The sequence below is a fragment of the Polypterus senegalus genome, chromosome 12 (genome assembly GCF_016835505.1).
Source record: "Polypterus senegalus isolate Bchr_013 chromosome 12, ASM1683550v1, whole genome shotgun sequence".
Classification (NCBI taxonomy): Eukaryota; Metazoa; Chordata; class Cladistia; order Polypteriformes; family Polypteridae; genus Polypterus; species Polypterus senegalus.
Genome location: NC_053165.1, coordinates 133,855,609 through 133,875,857, shown reverse-complemented (window position 1 = coordinate 133,875,857; position 20,249 = coordinate 133,855,609). Strand labels below are relative to the sequence as shown.

The window sequence follows — 20,249 nt, the reverse complement described above, 5'->3', positions numbered from 1 at the left end:
CTATTTTAAGATCCTTTTAAATATTGGCAGCTCTGTTTTTAGCTGCCTCCTACAACACACAGTTTCTCAGCAGTGCAGGTATATTTCCTTGGATGACAGAAATGTGCCCCACTGTATAATTTCATTAGCTGCAGGGTTGGCAAGCACTCCCAGTAATAGCTAGCTGTATTTTCAAAACAATAATTCAAATATGTTACATACAGAAGCTGGGTGTGAGTAATATGATCTCTGGAAAAAATGGTGGCTTAGACTTTTGTCTTGTCTTCAAAACAACAAATTCTTCTTATCTGGAAAACAAAATTATAACTGTATAAGCACTACCATTTTATACGATGAGTAGTTCTGCTACTGTTAAAACATGTGGAATGTTGATTTTATTATGTTAGAATTTCCTGTCCTTCACAGTGCTAGCAAGTATTTACCCAATTCATCTTTACTAAACCAAATCCTGATAGCTGAAAGGTTATTCTTGCAGGATAAATGCTTTGTTTACTCTAGAGGCACTGTTTCAAACTACAGGGAATTGTGTTTTGCTTAATTTGTATAAGTTACAAAAGTGCTACTGATTCACATTTTATTGAAGATTTGTGAAAAATGGTCACTTCCCAGTGAGTTAAGTAAATTGAAATAGACATTCTGATAAGCATTAATTGCATTTAAACAGAATTTCTACATTATATTTCACCTTCTTTATTACTCCTGTATTTTTCCCCAGCGTCTATCCTTCTCACCAGCATGTGATTGGATTTAGCAAGGACCCATATATCCTTACATCCACATCAGGTAAGTTGTTATTGTTACCACTGATCCAATACATATCCATGGTGTATTTTTCATTGAACTGTAAAAAATTCAACTTATGTACTTTATGTAGATTTGTACTGTTGTATATAGGTAAATATTAGGTTCAACAATGCTTCACCAGTCCATTGAACTCAACATTGATAGAGAAACTCATTTTGAAATTATTAGCTAGACACAGCCAGCAGAGTGAAGTCATGAACAGAAAAGCACATGCTGCAGTTCCCTCTGTTGGGTCCTGATGTGCCTGCACTTCTTAGCTCTTATGCATACCTGAAGTATAAAGTTAGTATTTTTTAAGTCACATTTATTTATTACAATCATATTATACTGTATATTAATTTGCCACATAAGATTTAGTTCTAAAATGATTTTAGAAAATGTAAATGATTTTAGAAATTTTAAAAATAACTAGTCTGTTGTTAGATTCTATAATGGAGCTAATGGGTACCAGGTTCCCACTATATAGAGAAAACCTTAAATCTTACTGAATACTTCAACTTTGTAGTAGCTAAGGTTTCGATTAAGGAAAACGTGGCTTTCACATTTCTGAGGCATGCTTGTGACAACAAAATTAAACTGGAAATAATATTTTATATCATAGCTTCTTGGTACGGTTTTCTTGAGGTAAGAATATGGTGCTTGTTCACTTCCCTGCTTTCAGCTGCCATCATGGGTGGAGACAATCCATGGCAATCAGTATGCATGTACAATAAAATATATATATATATATATATATATATATATATATACTGTATAATAGAAGTATTGAATTTTTAATGCATTTCAATGATTATCCTCACTTTTGATGAGGATATGGTTAAAGAACTGAGGACAACATTACTCAGTGAAACCTTACTGACACTCTCTAATATCCATCCATCCATAAATACAGAAGGACAACATGCAAAACCTGATACTGAAATACTGGAATGACAGATCTGTGCTACCATTCTGCCTATGCCAAAATATATGTGGTAAACTTACTAAACTTTACACTATTAAACTTCTGTGAATTGGTGTTGCTAAAGTGGTCCATGTGTGTGCGTTCGCCCTGCAATGAATTGGCACCCTGGCAAGTGTTGTTTCTGCATTGCGTTTGATGCTTGCTGGGATAGACTTCAGCTGCTTCACACTCCAGCTGTGGATAAGTGGGTTAGGAAGAAGGATAGATGCCTATGATAAATGTTCAGTTCTTACTTGTGTGCTCAATATTCTCTCTTCTCAAAGCACATGGGTGCATTACAAATCCAGCTGCAGCAGGCAGGATGTGAAATAAAGAAATGAGTTTCCTTATAGTGAAAGAATATAAAGTAAGTGATCATAAGTGTAACTTTGTTTCTCTTCTGGGGCTGAACGTTGCAGTGGAAAAGGATGAGCGGTGAAATAAAGTGCATAATAAAGTGCAATCATTGAATCTCATAACAGGAGTTTGCTTTTATTTTTTTTCTAACCAAAATTGACAATGATGCATTGTTTTGCTATATATGTGCAATCTCAAAGTGTGGATCAATAATTCATCAAATATTTGCCTTGAAAAATGAACACATTTTTCAGAGAAGGACTTGAACAGAAAATATCATTATATGCAGATGATGTGGTAATATATATATACATATATACACAGTGGAACCTCGAGATAAGATCACCTCTGTATACGAGAAATTCAAGATAAGAGGCAAGTATGAGCGAAAAATTCGGATCTAAATACAAGCATTGGCTCGCGTAACAAGCCACGAGCCAGGCTGTGGTTCTGCGTGACGCGTTTCCCGATCCGCCTCGACTCGGGGATTCACCCAAGTTGACGCTGCCAGCCTGTCAGCTCACTCAGTGGTCCTTGTTCTCCCGTAGCGTGAGGATCTACGCGTTTGTGTGCTTGTGATTTCATTGTTTCGCTGTAGCAGTTCGCCGTATAAGCATATCCAAAAATATCGCGGACATGCAGATGGAGAATAGGAGACGATTGCCCTCAAGAGTACTAGGGTGTTGTACCGTGTTAGGCATTATGAATGTAGAGAAAAGCCAAGCAAAATGACACCTTTTATTGGCTAACTAAAAAGATTACAATATGCAAGCTTTGATTACATCTTGCCTGAAGAAGGGGCCCGAGTTGCCTCGAAAGCTTGCATATTGTAATCTTTTTAGGTAGCCAATTAAAGGTGTCATTTTGCTTTGCTTTTCTCAACCCTCAAGAGGAGAGAGAGAGAGAGAGAGAGACGCGCATGAGAGAGAAGAACCATCAGCTCAGTTATGATTACATGACGCTCAGCAGACAAAGTGTATCCACACTTATATATCAGTGTTATTTGTTAGGAAAATTTGATTTTTATGTTGATATTTTTGGGGGTGCGGAACGGATTAACTGGATTTCCATTATTTTCAATGGGGAAGTTTGTTCTAGATACGAGAAATGCGCTATACAAGCTCAGTGCTGTAACGAATTAAACTTGTATCTCGAGGTTCCACTGTATATATTGTGATAAATAACGTTGCAAGACAACTTTTTAAAGAGTTGGGGAATAGCCCCGTATATTGCTTTTTTGCAATATCGTTGGTCAAAGTAAATGAAATAAATCAAACAATCGACAGTAAATGGTGGCTTTTATATACACAAGACAAAATGGCTGCAGGAAATGATCAGATGGGAAGTGATGTCATCAAAGGAGGGACCGGATGTGACGTCATCTCTAGGAGCCAGAAGTGATATCACAGATGAGGAAGTGGTTGATGTCTTAGTCTCGATAGTATTGTTTATTGCAGGTATGATTGTATTATTTTTCTTCTTTAATTCAGAGAGAGAGGCTTTAGTACCCTGAAAGAAACCCTCATCTGTTAGTAGGTCGCTCACCTTAGGGCTTTTTGACTGCCTCCGAAGCGCACGTGTGTGACAATATATATATATATATATATATATATATATATATATACTGTATATATATATACTGTATATCTGACCAAAAAAATTCCATGCCAGAGTTATTAAAAGCACTAGCAGATTTTTAAAAGATATATGGATATGAAAATAAATTTGAATAAAAGTGTGATTTTTCCAGTGGAATATCTGCAATATTAGAGTGGACACTTTCTCATTTATCTTAGATCAGTTTAAATATGTAGCGGTAAATATCACAAGTAAATACTGTATAAAGATCTTTTTCAACAAAATTTTGCTTTATTTAACAAGACTTGAATAGAAGGTCTACTATCTTACATTAGCAGGGAGAATCAAAACTGTTAAGATAGAAAATGAAGCTTGGAAAGGATGTTTATTTCAAAGCATCCCATATACATTAACAAATCTCTTCTGAGGCAAATAGATTGAATCATAACCTCATTAATTTGGAATATGAAACATCCACACATCCAAAGGGTGAATCTACAATAACCTAAAGCACAAGGGGGCATGGCATTACCTATCTTTCAATTTTATTACTGGGCAAAAAAATATACAAGCCAAAAAGACCTGAGCATTGACACAGATTGATGAATATACACTAGCCTGGTCTGCAACAGAATTAAAATCTTGCAGTACTTCTCTGTGCCTCAGTAAATACAAATTATTGTCAATACACTAAGAATCGAATGGCCCTTCATTCACTCGGAATATGGAACCAAATTAATAAGCACTTTAAGACAGAGAAGGTTTTAACTGTTGCACCTCTACATGACAACCACTTTTTTCCACCTTCTCAAACATTACACAGTATTTAATTTTTAGAAACTTTTTGGGATTAAAACAGAGACTTGGGTGTTCAGCCTAGGCTTGTGTCCTTGCCCTTTACACACTGAAATTCCTCCAAATTCCTTGAATTGTTTAATGATGATATGCACTGTAGAGGGAGAAATATGCAAATCCCTTTCTGTCTTTCTTTGAGGAATATTGTTTTTAAACATTTCAATAATTTTCTCATGTGTTTGTTGACAAACTGTAGATCCTTTGCTCCTCAAAGACTCGGCCATTTGTTTATACTGCTTTTGTACCCTATCATGATTATTACAATCGACTGTTTCAAACCACATCATTAATTTCTTATTTGACCTCATTACTGGCCCTACTTTACCCCTGTCCCAACTTTTTTTTGGAAAGTGTTGCAGGCCTGAAATGCACGAATGGATGCAAATTAAACAAAGATGACCAGACAGAACGTGAAATATCTTGGGGTCATATTGTTTGCAATTTAATAAAAGTCAAAGTAAATTTAAGAATCACTGTTTTTTTGTTTGTTTTTTTTGCATTTTCCATACCATCCCAACTTTTTCTGATTTGGGGCTATTCTTTGTATAACAATTTCATGGGTGTGGAAGTGCTATACATATACATTTTTACATGTATGCTTCTTGAAATAAATGTGTTATATTTTATAAATTCATTATGTTTTATTCCGACTTAAATGGAATCAGTCATGTGTAGCCAGATCTTGATATATATATATATATATATATATATATATATATATATATATTTAGCAAGAATTATTTATTTTTTTATTAATTTTATTACAATCCATACAAAGCAATCAAGTTTTTACAAAGAGAAAAATTAAGTTAAGAACAGATCGATCCCCACCCCTGAGAGAGAGAGCAAGCCAAACGGCGTTAAATTTAAGGCTTGTAAACATACCTAAATTAATAAATTCTCTGTGCTTTATGAACTTATTTTAAAATATTACTGATTAGATCCTGCCATGTTTTGAAAAAAGTCTGTACGGATCCTCTAACTGAGTATTTGATTTTTTCCAACTTCAAATAATATTACACATCGGTTTCCCACTGACTTAAAAGAGGAGAGTTTGGGTTCTTCCAGTTTATGAGAATAAGTCTGCGTGCTAAAAGTGTAGTGAATGCAATCACAATTTGTTTGTCTTTCTCCGCTTTAAACCCATCTGGAAGAACACCAAACACAGCTGTTAATGGGTTAGGAGGGATTGTGAGTCCAAGGCTATCTGAAAGGTAATTAAAAATGTTTGTCCAGAATAATGTTAATTTGGTGCAGGACCAGAACATGTAACCTAGTGAGGCTGGGACTTGGTTGCAACGTTTGCAGGTTGGATCATGCCCTGGAAACATTTTGGAGAGTTTTAGTCGAGACAGATGTGCTCAATATATAATTTTTAGTTGTATGCTTTACGCATATGGAGCTCGAGTGAATTCTCTGCATTGCTACTTTCCATTCCTTTTCTGATATATTAATTGAAAGATCTTTTTTCCCAGTGTCCTCTTGGATCTTTGAAAGGGAGGGATTGTAAAATGATTTTATATATTGTAGAGATGGAGTCTAAGTCCTTGAGATTGAGCAATATTTTTTCCAGCATGGATGCAGGGGTGCCACAGATAGAAGCTTCTCCGTCTTAAAATGCTTTCTACATTGGTTCCAGATTCTAAGTGAGTGGAGCACAATTGGGTTATTAGTATATTGCCGATAACGTGTGTTTATTGGAGCACAGAGCAAGGAATACAAAGAAGTACTGCAGGATTTTACTTCTATTGCGGTCCAAGCCTGTGTATGTTCTTCTATTTGTGTCCAGGTTCTTATCGCCTGTATATTTGCTGCCCAGTAATAAAACTGGAAGTTAGGTAGAGCCATGCCGCCTTTTGCCTTTTGTCTTTGTAAGGTCGCTCTTTTGATGCGTGGATGTTTTGAATTCCAAATAAATGAGGTTATTGTTGAATCTAATTGCCTAAAAATTATTTATTAATGTATATTGGGATGTTTTGAAATAAAAAAGGAGCTTAGGAAGAATATTCATCTTAACAGTGTTAATTCTTCCAGCTAGTGTGAGATGAAGGGTTGACCATCTATGCAAGTCTTGTTTAATTTTTTCCATGCAGATGGTGAAATTTTGTTGATATAGAGCTTTATGTTTACTTGTGATGTTTACCCCGAGGTATTTAAACTGTTCTGCAATGATAAAAGGTAGGGTATCTAATCTAATATTATATGCTTGAGAATTCACTGGAAAGAGTACACTTTTATTCAGATTAATTCTGAGACCAGAGATCTTTTGAAATTCTGTGAGTGCTGCTAAGACTGCAGGCACAGAATTTTCTGGGTCTGATATATACAGTACCATGTCATCTGCATATAATGAGATTTTCTGTTCCAGTCCAATCTGATCAGTATTTCGACAATGTATTGCCAGTGGTTCAATGGCAATCGCAAACAACAGCGGTGACAAGGGGCATCCTTGTCTAGTGCCACGCTCTAGTTTAAAGTAGTCTGAGCAAATGTTGTTGATGCAAACTGAAGCTTCTGGGTTAGTATACAGTAATTTAATCCATGCACAAATGTTGGGCCAAACCCAAACTTCTCCAATATAGTAAAAGGTATTTCCATTCAATCATGTGAATGCTTTTTCTGCATCCAATGATAATAATATTTCTGGGGTGTTTGATTTAGTTGGTGAGTATATTACATTAAACAGGCGTCGAAGATTTGAAGATAAGTGCGGCCTCTAATAAATCCAGTTTGGGAGCACTTTCTCCATCCTTCTGGCTATGATTTTAGAGAGTATTTTAACGTCGTTATTCAGAAGTGAAATTGGTCTGTATGATGCACATTGTAATAAGTCCTTATTTTGTTTTGGAAAGACAGTGATTAGTGCTTGGCGAAAGGTTTGTGGAAGAGATTGGTTATCTCTGGCTTCTGTAAATGTTGCTAATAGGAGGGAGCTAGCTGAGCGGAGAATTTCTTGTAAAGTTCTGCAGGGTAGCCATCAGGGCCTGCTGCTTTCCACCTTGGAGTGACTTTATAGCATCTAGTAATTCTGATAATGCCAGAGGTTTATCAAGTTCCTCCACACTAAAGCGTCTATTTGTGGTATCTGTAATGTATCCAGAAATGCATTAGATTGTGTATTGTCTTCTTTAAACTCAGTAGTATATAGGGATTTATAGTAGTCTCTGAAAGTGTGCATTATATTTTTGTGTTCGATGATTTTATCTCCATTCGTGTTAGTGATTACCGAGATTGCGTTGCGCACTTCTTGCTTGTGAATTTGTTGAGCTAAAAGCTTATTAGCTTTCTCCCATGTTCATAGTAATGATGTCTGGATTTGTAAATTAGTTGTTCAGTTTCTTTAGTTGTCAAGAGGTTTAATTCTGAATGTAGAGCCTGCCTCTCCTATGTAGAGTCTCGCTTGGTAGTCTGGCATGTTCTTCATCTATTTTAGTAATTTCGCTTTTTATCTCTGCTACTTTCTTGGCTCGGATTTATTTCTGTGGGAAAGATATGAGATAATCTGTCCTCTTAAGAAGGCCTTAAGAGTTTCCCAGAGTATTCCTGCAGAGATCTCGGGGATGTATTTGTCTCTAGAAAGAATTTGATTTGTTTGGATATAAATTCAGTACAATTCTCGTCAGCTAATAGAAGCGGGTTGAGGCCATCTGGGGTGAGTGTATGGGGCTTAGTAATTTTAGCTCCAAGATCATAGGTGCATGGTCAGAAATAACAATAGCATCGTATTTGCAAGATTTAATCTTAGGCAAGAAGTTATTGTCTATAAAGAAGTAATCAATCCTTGAGTAGCAATGATGTACTGGTGAGTAGAAAGAATATGTTCTTGAATTTGGGTTTAAAAACCTCCAGGGTCTGATAAGTTGTGATCAGTTATAAACTTTGTAATTATTTTGCAGTGTTAGATGCCGTTCCCCTGTGGAGGAAGTCCTATCTAAAAGTGGATTTAGAACACAATTAAAGTCCCCAGCCATTATAACTTTATGAGTGTTCAGATTGGGAATGGATGCAAATAAATTTTGTATAAATTCCTTATCATCAACATTAGGTGCATAAACATTTATCAAAATCATTTTACAGTTAGATAAGTCTCCCATGACCATTACATATCTCCCTTCAGGATCCAATACTACATCTGATGCTACAAATGGTACTGTTCTATGTATGAGAATTCCCACCTCTAGTTTTCTTTGTAAAACTAGAATGGAACATTTGGCCAGTCCAGTCTTTTGCAGCCGGAACTGATCCTTGCTTATTAAGTTGGGTTCCTGTAAAAATACTATTTAAGCATTTAGACCTGTTAGGTGAGAGAGTACTTTCTTACTCTTTAATTCTTGATTCAGGCCTTTAACATTCCAGCTTACGAAGTTAACTGTCCCATCATGGAGACACTGATTCTGAGTTTTTGATGTCATTTTATAGTCTTATTATAATTATAAAGACTGAGAGGATAGATTAGGTATAGATCAGGTCTGCTCTCTTTCTCTCCCCCCCTAAATTTTGCCTCCCCAAGTGAGGCTAAAACCCACTTCACACAGTCCCAGTCCTCTGACATACCCAGAGACAGAGTACGTCCAAAGCAAAGCAAGCTCCAATGCATCGGCGCTTTAGGGTTAAAAGACAGAGATATCTCTAAAAAAAAAAAAAAGGAGTTTTGAACTTAAAATATATATATAGTCTTCAGCAATTTTAGTGCATTAAGATGATACACCCAGATAATAAACCCGGGGGATGGTGTTAAAAATGTGTCCAGAAGAAGCATAACAAGTCTTAATGCAGTAATAGCAATAACAGTAAACCAAGGGTATGATATTGAACAGTCTTGTTCAGGGTAGAGATGAAATAATTAGAAAAGAAAAAGAGAAAAAAAAGAATAATTAAGCACAATAAAACATAAACAGATAGCGCCCTAGTAATGCTAAGTAATAATGAGAATATATTAGAATATATGCTGATAAAAACCTGTATTTTAAAACGAATAGATCAGTCAAAAGATTATTAATCTTTGCTTTATCATTAACCGCCACGACTCACTATTATGTATCAGAATAGTCCCGGGATCAGTTTTCTTAATTCCTTTTCTGCTGCTTCCTTGCTTAGCAAGACATAGAATTGACCTTGCCATTCCACTTTCAGTTTTTTTGGATACAGGAGGCTGTATTTGACACTGGCTTGCCGTAGCCGCTGTTTAATATTATAGAAGGCTGCGCGTTTAGTAGCTGTTGCTGGAGAGAAGTCAGGGAAGATAAGAATGTGGTTATTTTCATATATAATATCTTCCTTGTTTCTGAGGAGTGCCATCACCTCTAGCTTAAATGATAATCGTTCAAAACGAACTATAAAAGATCTTGGTCGGGGTCTGACGGTGTTTGATCCGCATACGCGGTAAGCCGCTGCTATCTCAGATTCTGCTTTAAAGTCGTCCCCGATTATTTTAGAAAAAAGTTCAGCTGCGAATTTCACAGGGTTTGAACTTTCTCGATTCTCCGGCAGACCTTCAATTCTGACATTATACCTTCTACTCCCATCTTCTAAAGCAGCCAGTCTGTCTCCAAGAATTCTTTATTATATCTTGTGATTGATTAATTGAAGTATTATATTGAGTCTGATTTTCCTTTTCCCATATAATTCATATTTACCTTGTTAGTCCAAAGACCATCTGTTAAATGAATTACTCACATTGAATTATTATTTTGTGTGTACTGTACTGTATTATATTGACCTCTGTTAAGATATGTGGTTTATTTATCCTGACTTGAATTAATAAATACATTAATTTATTTTTTGTTCAAACAAGTTTTTTTTCTGACAGCTTGTCATTTATTTTTTTTATTTCAGGTTCTCTTCCAAATATTATTGAAGATGGTATTCTTGGAGGCTTCTACACTCAGGAAAACCCTTGTCTGTGCATCTTTGATTACACCAAGAAATACAGTGCAAAATCTGTTTAAGTCTCCAGGAAGACACCATTAGTCCAAGGTCCTCCTGAAGTCACATCCTTGTCTTTTGGTCTTCCATCATTTCATACAAGCTTGCCAGCAGCTGTTCTTTTATCATGTTGTACATATTATGAAACATTTTTTATGTTTTTTGTGAATCCATAAAAACATGTAAATGAGTGTAAATAATAACTTTAAAATGCTCTTTTCACGTATATTTATTGTTAGTTTGAATTAGGGGCCTGCCACTGTAGAGTTGCTGATCTTGTAACAGAAAACTAAGTAATTTGAGGAATTCTGTGCCAACACTAACATATACCTGCAATTCAATGCCAAACATCTAGTTAATAAGAAACAGCAATGCCAAGAATGAAGTTTGATATTACAAGGACAAAATATTAAATTGGCAAAAATATTAAAACATTACAAGTTTTGTTTGTACTAATATTGCAAGTTTATTCAAAACGACAAAATATTATCTTTGTCTTTTAGCAACATTGGAAATCTTCAAGTTATTTTTGTTATCAGTGAACACTGACTAGTTTCTCAACATGTAGAGTGTGTCAGTGCTAGGACATCCTGGAGGACTGCACACACAATTGGTCATTTTGCCTGAGGAATTACATATTAGGTGAACTGATGAGTCTAAACTGACCTGCATTTGAGTGTGAGTGTGGTTTGGCTGGACCTCCAGTTCACCAGTGCCTAATCAGAACTGGTGGTAAAATCCCTGTAAACCAAGGAAATGGATAAAGTAAGCAGTTGCTTACAGAAATGTTTGTCCAGCACTCCAAAATATTTGTCATTGTCTGTTTATACACTATAAACCTGTTAGACAATTCAGTTTTCAGATGTTCGCAACCAACTCATTCAGGTTTGTGACTGTGATGCTTTCTTTCCCAGTCTATGTTTCTATGTTTGAGCTTCATCTGTAATAAGGTTTACCTGCTTTTCTTTTCCTTTTTATTTGTTGCTTCTTTGTATTTGAGACAATAAGAACAGTCATCACAATTAATGGTCATATTTGTCATCTGGTAATGTTACTTGGACTTTTTTAGTTGTATGGTTTACCTTTGTTTTATTTCAAAAGCTATGTTTCAAACCCGCATTTTAAGATCAGTTGGGTAACTTTCCTGTGCCCTCCTTGTTTATTTTTTATGTCTGGTACATTATTGTATCCTTCTTTTGCCTGTAAAAAAGCACATTCAGGTGGTTCATGCCCTCAATGGCACTGAATAAAATAAAGAATGAAGGATTTATTGAGATGCGCATGTAGCAGGGCTACATAATAATAAGTATTTGTTTTTTTGTCTATGCTGAGTGCGTTTTGTTTTCATCATCCTGTTTACTGTTCGTTATATGTGCGTCAGTAAATGTTGTTCCCATAAGTAAACAGGGGAAGGATGATGAAGGGATACCGCAACCCATGACAGAAATCACCTGTTGGATCCACCAGTTACATCCGGGACATTCTGCATTTAAACAAGAGGAGCGAAACGAAGAGAAGAGGGAAAGAGTAGAGAGGAGAGAAATCAAGGAGCGAAAAGAAGACAAATTAGCCATTCATTTACCAACTCATCACTGGCGATCATTGCTTTATTCCATTGCTTGCTTTTTCAACATCCGATTCATCATCACGACATCCAGTACCGAGGAACCCCGGGGTTCAGATTCATCCCACCCATTGCCAGGACTTTCACGGTGAGGTAGGACGTTTTACCGGATTTTACACTGCAGTGTGGAGTGATGTAAGAACCTCAGCGGCAGCCCCTATGGAGGAACAGCACGAAGAGGTAAGGCCAGTGCTAAAGAAATGGGCCGAGGTGTGGACTGAAAAATTAGGAGTCACCCATGGGGTTACCCACAAGATCCACACCTAAGACAAAATTCCAATAAGGCACCAAGCCTACCGAGTTTCTTCCCTGAAGAAGGGCATAATTAAGGAACATCTGGACTGAATGCTCGCCAAGGGAATAATCGAGCCATCTTCCTCCTCCTGGGCGTTTCCTGTAGTCCTTGTGAAGAAGACGGATGAGACCTATTGTTTCTGTGTGGACTACAGGGGGGTTAATTCAAAGATGAGCCTGGATGCATATCCCATGCCCCTAGTTCACGAAATTTTGAAGTCACTGCACGGGGCCGTGGTTTTCAGTACCTTGCACCTCCGCAGTGGCTACTGGCAGGTGTCAGTGGACGGGGGAGTAAAAAGAAGATGGCAGTCATCACCCCCAAAGGCTTTTGGGCTTAAAAATGCTGGTGCCACCTTCCAGCAGCTCATGAAACAAATGTTGAGGGGGTTGATAGGCAAGATCTGCTTTGTGTACATCAACAAAGTCATTGTTTATTCCTCTTCAATAAAACAACATATCCGTGACTCAAATACCATCTTCCAGGGACTACATCAAGCGCACCTCATGCTGAACACCAAAAAGTGTACCTTCATTCAACCCCACATCCGCTTCCTCAGGTACATTCTTTCATCGGAGGGAGTCCCTGTCCGGGACTACCCCATGCCTACAGATTTAAAATGACTACAACGTTTCCTTGGGTTAGTGGGGTGGTATCACAAGTTCATCCCAAGGATGGCCAATATAGCAGCTCCCTTGAATTACCTGAGGAAAAAAGATGTCCTGTGGGAGTGGACGAAGGAGTGCCAGGACACGGTCGAGCAACTCAAGATCCACCTTTAAAAGCCACCCGTTCTGTCCAGCCAGATCCACAGCTGACTTTCCAGGTATAGACCAATGCCAGCAACCTGGGGCTTGGTGCAGTGCTCACGCAAAAGGTCAACAATGTTGAACTTGTCATCTCGTATGCCACTCAAGCATTGCACGGCGCTGAGCTGAATTATTCGACAGCTGAAAAGGAATGTTTGGCCATTGTGTGGGCTGTGGAAAAATGAAGACACTATCTGGAGGGGGTTGAGTTTGAAGTGTAACACGGACCATCACGTTCTGAACTGGGTGTTTAACCACCCGAAGACCTCCTCCCTTCTAACCAGGAAGGTACTCCGCTGAGGTGACCTATCGGAAGGGCTGTGGCAATATTATGCCTGATGCTCTGTCCAGGATGTCAGAGCCACAGGGGATGGTGTGTTTGGCAAAGGCAAAAAAGATGGTCCTCCCTTTGCCAAAAAGCCTGCAGGATCTGGCTCAAGCACAAGCCCCAGTCCATTCTGCCAAAACATCAAGGAGGGATTGGAGCAGCAGCGCACCAATCGGGTGCACTTCGTGGACCTCCAGGGGGTTCTGTACAGGACAATTCCATCCTCCCTTGAAGGGTCTACAACACAAACTAGTCCCGGAGGTGCTCATCTCCAACTTCCTGGACTATTACCACAACAGACCTTTGAGTAGTCACCTTGGAAAGACGAAGACTCTGTTGAAGATTTTGGGGGTTGAGTGGTGGTCGTCTGTCCAGAAAGAAATTTGCCACTACGTGAAGATGTGCTTAACTTGTCAAAACAATAAAAAACCCACCTGGTAAACCGGCAGGATTCCTTTAATCGAGGATCGCTGATGGACCGGAGGAGACTCTGGGAGTCGACCTGATGGGGCCATTACCTGTTACCAGCTCGAGGAAGACCATCCTGATGGTGGTAATTGATCATTTTTTTTTGGGTGGAGCTGTTCGTAGTAACGGATGCAAGGACTAACAAAATATGCTCCACCCTGAAGAACGAAATATTCACCCGCTGGGGGGTGCCGAAGAACATTGTTTCAGACTAGGGTCTTAAGTTCATGAGCTCTGTATTGGATGAACTTTATACAGCCTAGGGAGTGAAGAAAGTCCTGACAACAGCTTACCTTCCCCAGGCCAATATGACAGAGCGAGTGAACTGGACCCTGAAGAGCATGGTCGGCTCCTATGTGGGTGAACACCATGAGGACTGGGATAAATGGCTCCCCAAGCTCCAGTTTGCCCTGAACACTGCAGTGCATGAAACCACAGGTGAGACACCTGCTTTGGCAGTGCTGGGCAGACAGCTGAAGGATCTGCTTGACCAACTCCTTCCCAGAGACCCTAGTCCAGAAACCAGCAATTACAATAATCGAGCTAAGGTTGAGGAATTTCAGCGGAGAATCCAACAGAGGTTGGTGGGTTCGACATCCAGACACTCCAAATTATATAATGCCCGGCGTAAGGAAGTGCACTTTCAGCCTGGTGATTTGGTCTGGATTAGAGCTCACCATCTCTCGGATGCCAGCAAGAGATTATCTGCCAAGCTTGTGCCTAAATGGTTAGGTCCAGCCCAAATCATTTCACAAACAGGTCCTGTCGGAGGGGTATTGGGACTCACTCCAAGACAGATGCAATTCATGTGGCCAATTTCAATATGTACTTCGGCCCTCCCTTGTCCAAGGTTTGGAGGGGGTGGGGTGGAGGGTAAAGAATGTAGCAGGGCTACATAAAAATAAATATTTGTTTTTTTTGTCTGTGCTGAGTGTGTTTTGTTTTCGCTGTCCCCTTTACTGTTCATTATATGTGCATCAGTAAATGTTGTCCCTGTAAGTGAAGAGGGGAAGGATGATGGAGGGAGACTGTAGTCCCGAGAAGAAAATCACCTGTTAACTCACCAGATACATCCGAGTAATTCTGCATTTAAACAACAAGAGCAAAATTGGGGGTCGTGTGTGGGAGAGAGAGAGACAGAGGAGAAGTAGAGGAGAGAAATCAAGGAGCGAAAAGAAGACAATTTAGCCATTCATTTACCAACTGCCGATCATTGCTTTATTCCACTGCTTGCTTTTTCAACATCTGATTCATCACAACAGCCAGCACCGAGGAACCCCGGAGTTCGGATTCATCCCAGCCATTGCCAGGATTTTCACGGTGAGGTTGTTTTGTTTTCAGGAAGGAGCACAATAACATTACAGCCAGTATCAATACCGCCGGACTTTATTATCGTTGGACTCATTTCAATTGCTGTGTTTAAATAATCTGTGTTTGTATTTGTGTTCCTTGTTTCTATGTATTGTTTAGGTGCAAAGGAGGGTTTTTGTAAATATTTGTATATTCGTGTTTATATATATTAATTAGGCACTGGTGTAATTGGGATAGTGGTGTTTTGCGTGCACATATCTATGTTATTGAATATTTGTTTGTCCTTATCATTTACAATATATCCGTGTTTGATTTTATATTCCTGTCTACTGTTTGTTGGTTATTTCGTCATGTGGGAAAAAAAAGTACAACTTGTAAGAAGTACGGCTTGTTAGTAGATCAAGAAGCCTCAGGTTATCCAAGAAATAGTCTTGGTAGTGTAGTGGCCGGGCCGGCCGTTACGTTACACATTATTCTTTCAATTATCTGATAGATGCTGTCGGTCATTTAAACAGGCAGGGCCTCTGGAGAGTGCCTGGCATTTTTTTCGTAAATACTTTCCGTAGGGATGGTGTTTGTAGCGAAGAACATTCCAACTGCTATGGGCAACCCTTACCAGGTGACGTGGTTAGTTTTATATTTTCATGACAATAAATATTATTCATCTTTTTTTTTAGCAGACATGTTTATTATCTGTCTGTTATAAAAAAAAAATATTGGAAGGAGACGATACGTGATGTTTTCGGAGACACTTTAATGTCCCGCGACACAAAAGGACAGCTGCTGTACAGGCTTTTAAATGATCGACACGCAGCTCAGCAGCAAGCCAGCAGCTGATCAGACCACATCTCCATAGCATGCATTCAGCCCTTCACAACACAAGCGGCAGAGGCGTGAAGTGGCTGATATGCCCTCTGGGGAGGGGGTGGGCGAGGTAAGAGAGTGGGGGCAAAGCCCCCTAGTATTATAAAAGTCTAATGGATGTCCTATCTGCTCCCCCTGCACCAGCAGCCACTGAGGTTTTCGATATGTGAAGTTCCCTTTCAGGTTTAGGTAGCATCATTTGTTTGTCAGGACTAGACTCACCATTGTATGCTGCTAATCAGACCTCTCTGAAATCAGGGTTAACACGGCTTCTTACTAAAGGTAAGCTTGTAGATAATATTGTTATATTCAAAAAAATACAAATTGTACTTGAGCAATGTAAAAAGTCTGCCTGTAAACACTGATCTGTATGCAGCAGCAGTGCAGTGTTGGGTTGCATGATGCACTTTTCCATCTGTCTACTGTAAGGTCCTTGCTGATGATTAGGATTTTTTTTAATGTATGAGCTCATTGGCAAGTCACTTCTGTAAAATATTTAGAACAAAAATCCATCTGTTCATCTTAGAGCCCATTTAATCCAGTATGTGTTTCTGTGTGCCTGGTGTCTGTCCTGGCAAGCTCAGCACGAGGCAGGAACAAACCTTTGGGAGTGTGCCATTCTGTCACCCTGCCAAATTATACACTCACTCCTCACGCACACTAAATCGACACAGCAGCCCGGGTCTCCTGAAGGTGTGCAGCTCATCTCTGTGCCTCCATGTCACCCATATCATATAATAACTCTGCGCTTCCACATAAGCGCCCATCATTTTATCTTATTTTTGCCCTGAAGAAAGTTTTTTTACTGAAGTGTTGCTGGTGTTGTTACATTGAAGACGCGTGTGACATTAGCCAGTCCACCTTGTGTAGGATAAATATTGGCACTTGCCTATTCTTAAGAGAAGAGTTTGTTTAACTAGTTTTGCCACTTCTGATTCAGCCAGTTTGTTTATTTGTGAATCTACAATAATAATGGAATGTAAAAATGGTGTGCAAAGGGCTAAATGTAGTGCTTTCAACACGACAGTGTCGGCATGTAAAGCTAAGCAGCTCCTGGACGAGGGTACGCTGGAATCAGGGTTCAACCCAGACGGTGACGTTTCAAGGATCATATTACAAGATAAAGTTCGATCACAAATGTTATATCTCAAAACACCTTTTTAGGGCATCATGTAAAGAATTGACCAACTTCATTTGACAGTAATTCATTTACAGTAGGGAGAGTCTCAATGTTCTTTAGAGTGTCCATCTTTAAATCACAGGGGGCTGCTGTCTGACCCAGTGCACAGAGCAGGTTAACAGTCACCAATAAAACTAACCTGGTCAAAAAATCAAAAATAAAATCACAACACACATACAGACACAGGGAGAAAATGCTGACTCCACACAGACAGGCACCAGACTTAGACTTGAACCCCGGACAGTTTTATATTTGACAGTTTGCTGTTATCCAGCACTGGTCACTACTGACACCACTTATATCGAAAACGTTATCATCTCCAGTCTGCATAAAAAATATGAGATTAAATGTTTTTCTTGGCCATCACTACAAACCACATAAAGAAAGTAACCTATAAAAATATTTTAGGGTGGAGTATTCCTTTCAGTTCGCAAAATATGTGTTTAGCTAGAAAGGCCTTTTAGTTTGCAGGACCGAGTTTTGAATCTGCTGAGGTATTTAGAAGATCATTTCAGGGTGAGTGAAACAGACGAGGTTTATTTCACATTCGATTTTGCATTCAAAACATACAGTAAATATTTGAGTCAAACAGAAGTGGTGAAAAATGTAGACATTGGTATTCTATTTAGGTGTGTTCTTAATGAATTAATTAGTTATTATTATTTTGCCAGTTGCTGTTAGGAGTAACTACTGTATATTATGATAGTACTGCATTAATACTCGATGTATTGTTTGTGGATTAAGAGTATCGATTCCTGTCTATTAAGTATGTGTGTGTGTGTGTGTAGCAAACCTGTGCCTTGTCTTAGGCAGCGTTACTTATTTAACACGCTGGCCCTGTCTGCATAAAACAAAGGCACAATAATGACCAAGAAATGGAAGTGTTTTAAAGAGTATGTGAAAATTAATAAACAGACAAAACATCATCTGAACCCAAAAAACTTTAATCAGAGACTGAGCTGAAAAACAAAATCGGAAAAATCAGAAAGCAGAAGAATACATCTTATAAAAATGTGTATTATGTGAGAAGTATCCTAAAACTAGGAGGTGCACACTACTACCGAGAATCTGTCCTGTCTTTCATCTAAACCAGGTCTTTGCACCAAAAATCAAAGTCAAAGCCAGAAAAATGGGTCTCCAACACCAATAAACCACAACAACATTTATTTATATAGCACATTTTCATACAAAAAGTAGCTCAAAGTGCTTTACATAATGAAGAAAAGAAAAATAAAAGACAAAATAAGAAATTAAAATAAGACAGCATTAGTTAACATAGAAAAGGAGTGAGGTCTGATGGTCAGGGTGGACAGAAAAAATAGAAAAACGGCTGGAGAAAAAAAAATAAAATCTGCAGGGGTTCAAACCACGAGACCACCCATCCCCTCTGGGCATTCTACCTAACATATGAAACAGTCCTCTTTGTAGTTAGGGTTCATACAGACTTCTGGCTTTTAATCCATCCATCATTGTTGGAACATCACGGTGCTTTGAGTAGATGAGGACACCAGAAATGGAAACAGAAGAGAGTAGAAGCAGAAGTGGCAGAAGTTGCCTTTCTTTCTAATGCAGGTCCCAATACAAATGGCCATTTCCAGTGAGTGCTCCAAATATATAAAGATATACAGTATATACAGTACATAGATATAGATATATATATACAGTTAGGTCCATAAATAGCTGGACAGAGACAACTTTTTTCTAATTTTGGTTCTGTACATTACCACAATGAATTTTAAATGAAACAACTCAGATGCAGTTGAAGTGCAGACTTTCATCTTTAATTCAGTGGGTTGAACAAAACAATTACATAAAAATGTGAGGCAACTAAAGTATTTTTTAACACAATCCCTTTATTTCAGGGGCTCAAAAGTAATTGGACAATTGACTCAAAGGCTATTTCATGGGCAGGTGTGTTCAAGTCCGTCGTTATGTCTTTATAAAAGGTCTGGAGTTGATTTGAGGTGTGGTGCTTGCATGTGGAAGATTTTGCTGTGAACAGACAACATGCGGTCAAAGGAGCTCTCCATGCAGGTAAAAGAAGCCATCCTTAAGCTGCGAAAACAGAAAAACCCCATCTGAGAAATTGCTACAATATTACGAGTGGCAAAATCTACAGTTTGGTACATCCTGAGAAAGAAAGCAAGCACTGGTGAACTCAGCAACGCAAAAGACCTGGACGTCCACGGAAGACAACAGTGGTGGATGATCGCAGAATCATTTCCATGGCGAAGAGAAACCCCTTCACATCAGCCAACCAAGTGAACAACACTCTCCAGGGGTTAGGCGTATCGATATCCAAGTCTGCCATAAAGAGAAGACTGCATCAAAGTAAATACTGAGGGTGCACTGCAAGGTGCAAGCCACTCATAAGCCTCAAGAATAGAAAGGCTGGATTGGACTTTGCTAAAGAACATGTAAAAAAGCCAGCACAATTCTGGAAAAACATTCTTTGGACAGATGAAACCAAGATCAACCTCTACTAGAATGATGGCAAGAAAAAAGTATGGAGAAGGCATGGAACAGCTCATTATCCAAAGCATACCACATCATCTGTAAAACACGGTGGAGGCAGTGTGATGGCTGCCAGTGGCACTGGGACACTAGTGTTTATTGATGATGTGACACAGGACAGGAGCAGCCGAATGAATTCTGAGGTGTTCAGAGACATACTGTCTGCTCAAATCCCGCTAAATGCAGTCAAATTGATTGGGCGGCGTTTCATGCATTCAGTCACCTGATCTTAACCCAATTGAGCAGGCATTTCACTTGTTGAAAACTAAACTTCGGACAGAAAGGCCCACAAACAAACAGCAACTGAAAGCCGCTGCAGTAAAGGCCTGGCAGAGCATTAAAAAGGAGGAAACCCAGCATCTGGTGACGTCCATGAGTTCAAGACTTCAGGCTG

The 20,249-nt window shown here is 38.8% G+C and overlaps 1 protein-coding gene across 1 annotated transcript in view; it reads left to right on the top strand.

Moving 5' to 3' along the window:
- Positions 1-15,614, top strand: part of snx22 (sorting nexin 22) — a 41,415-nt gene extending 25,801 nt beyond the window's left edge. The window contains exons 5-6 of the mRNA XM_039773487.1: positions 716-783; positions 10,373-15,614. Of these exons, the coding sequence (XP_039629421.1) occupies positions 716-783; positions 10,373-10,485 (181 nt within the window). The 3' untranslated portion in view covers positions 10,486-15,614. The remainder of the gene's footprint in view (positions 1-715; positions 784-10,372) is intronic.
- Positions 15,615-20,249: the final 4,635 nt, after the last annotated feature.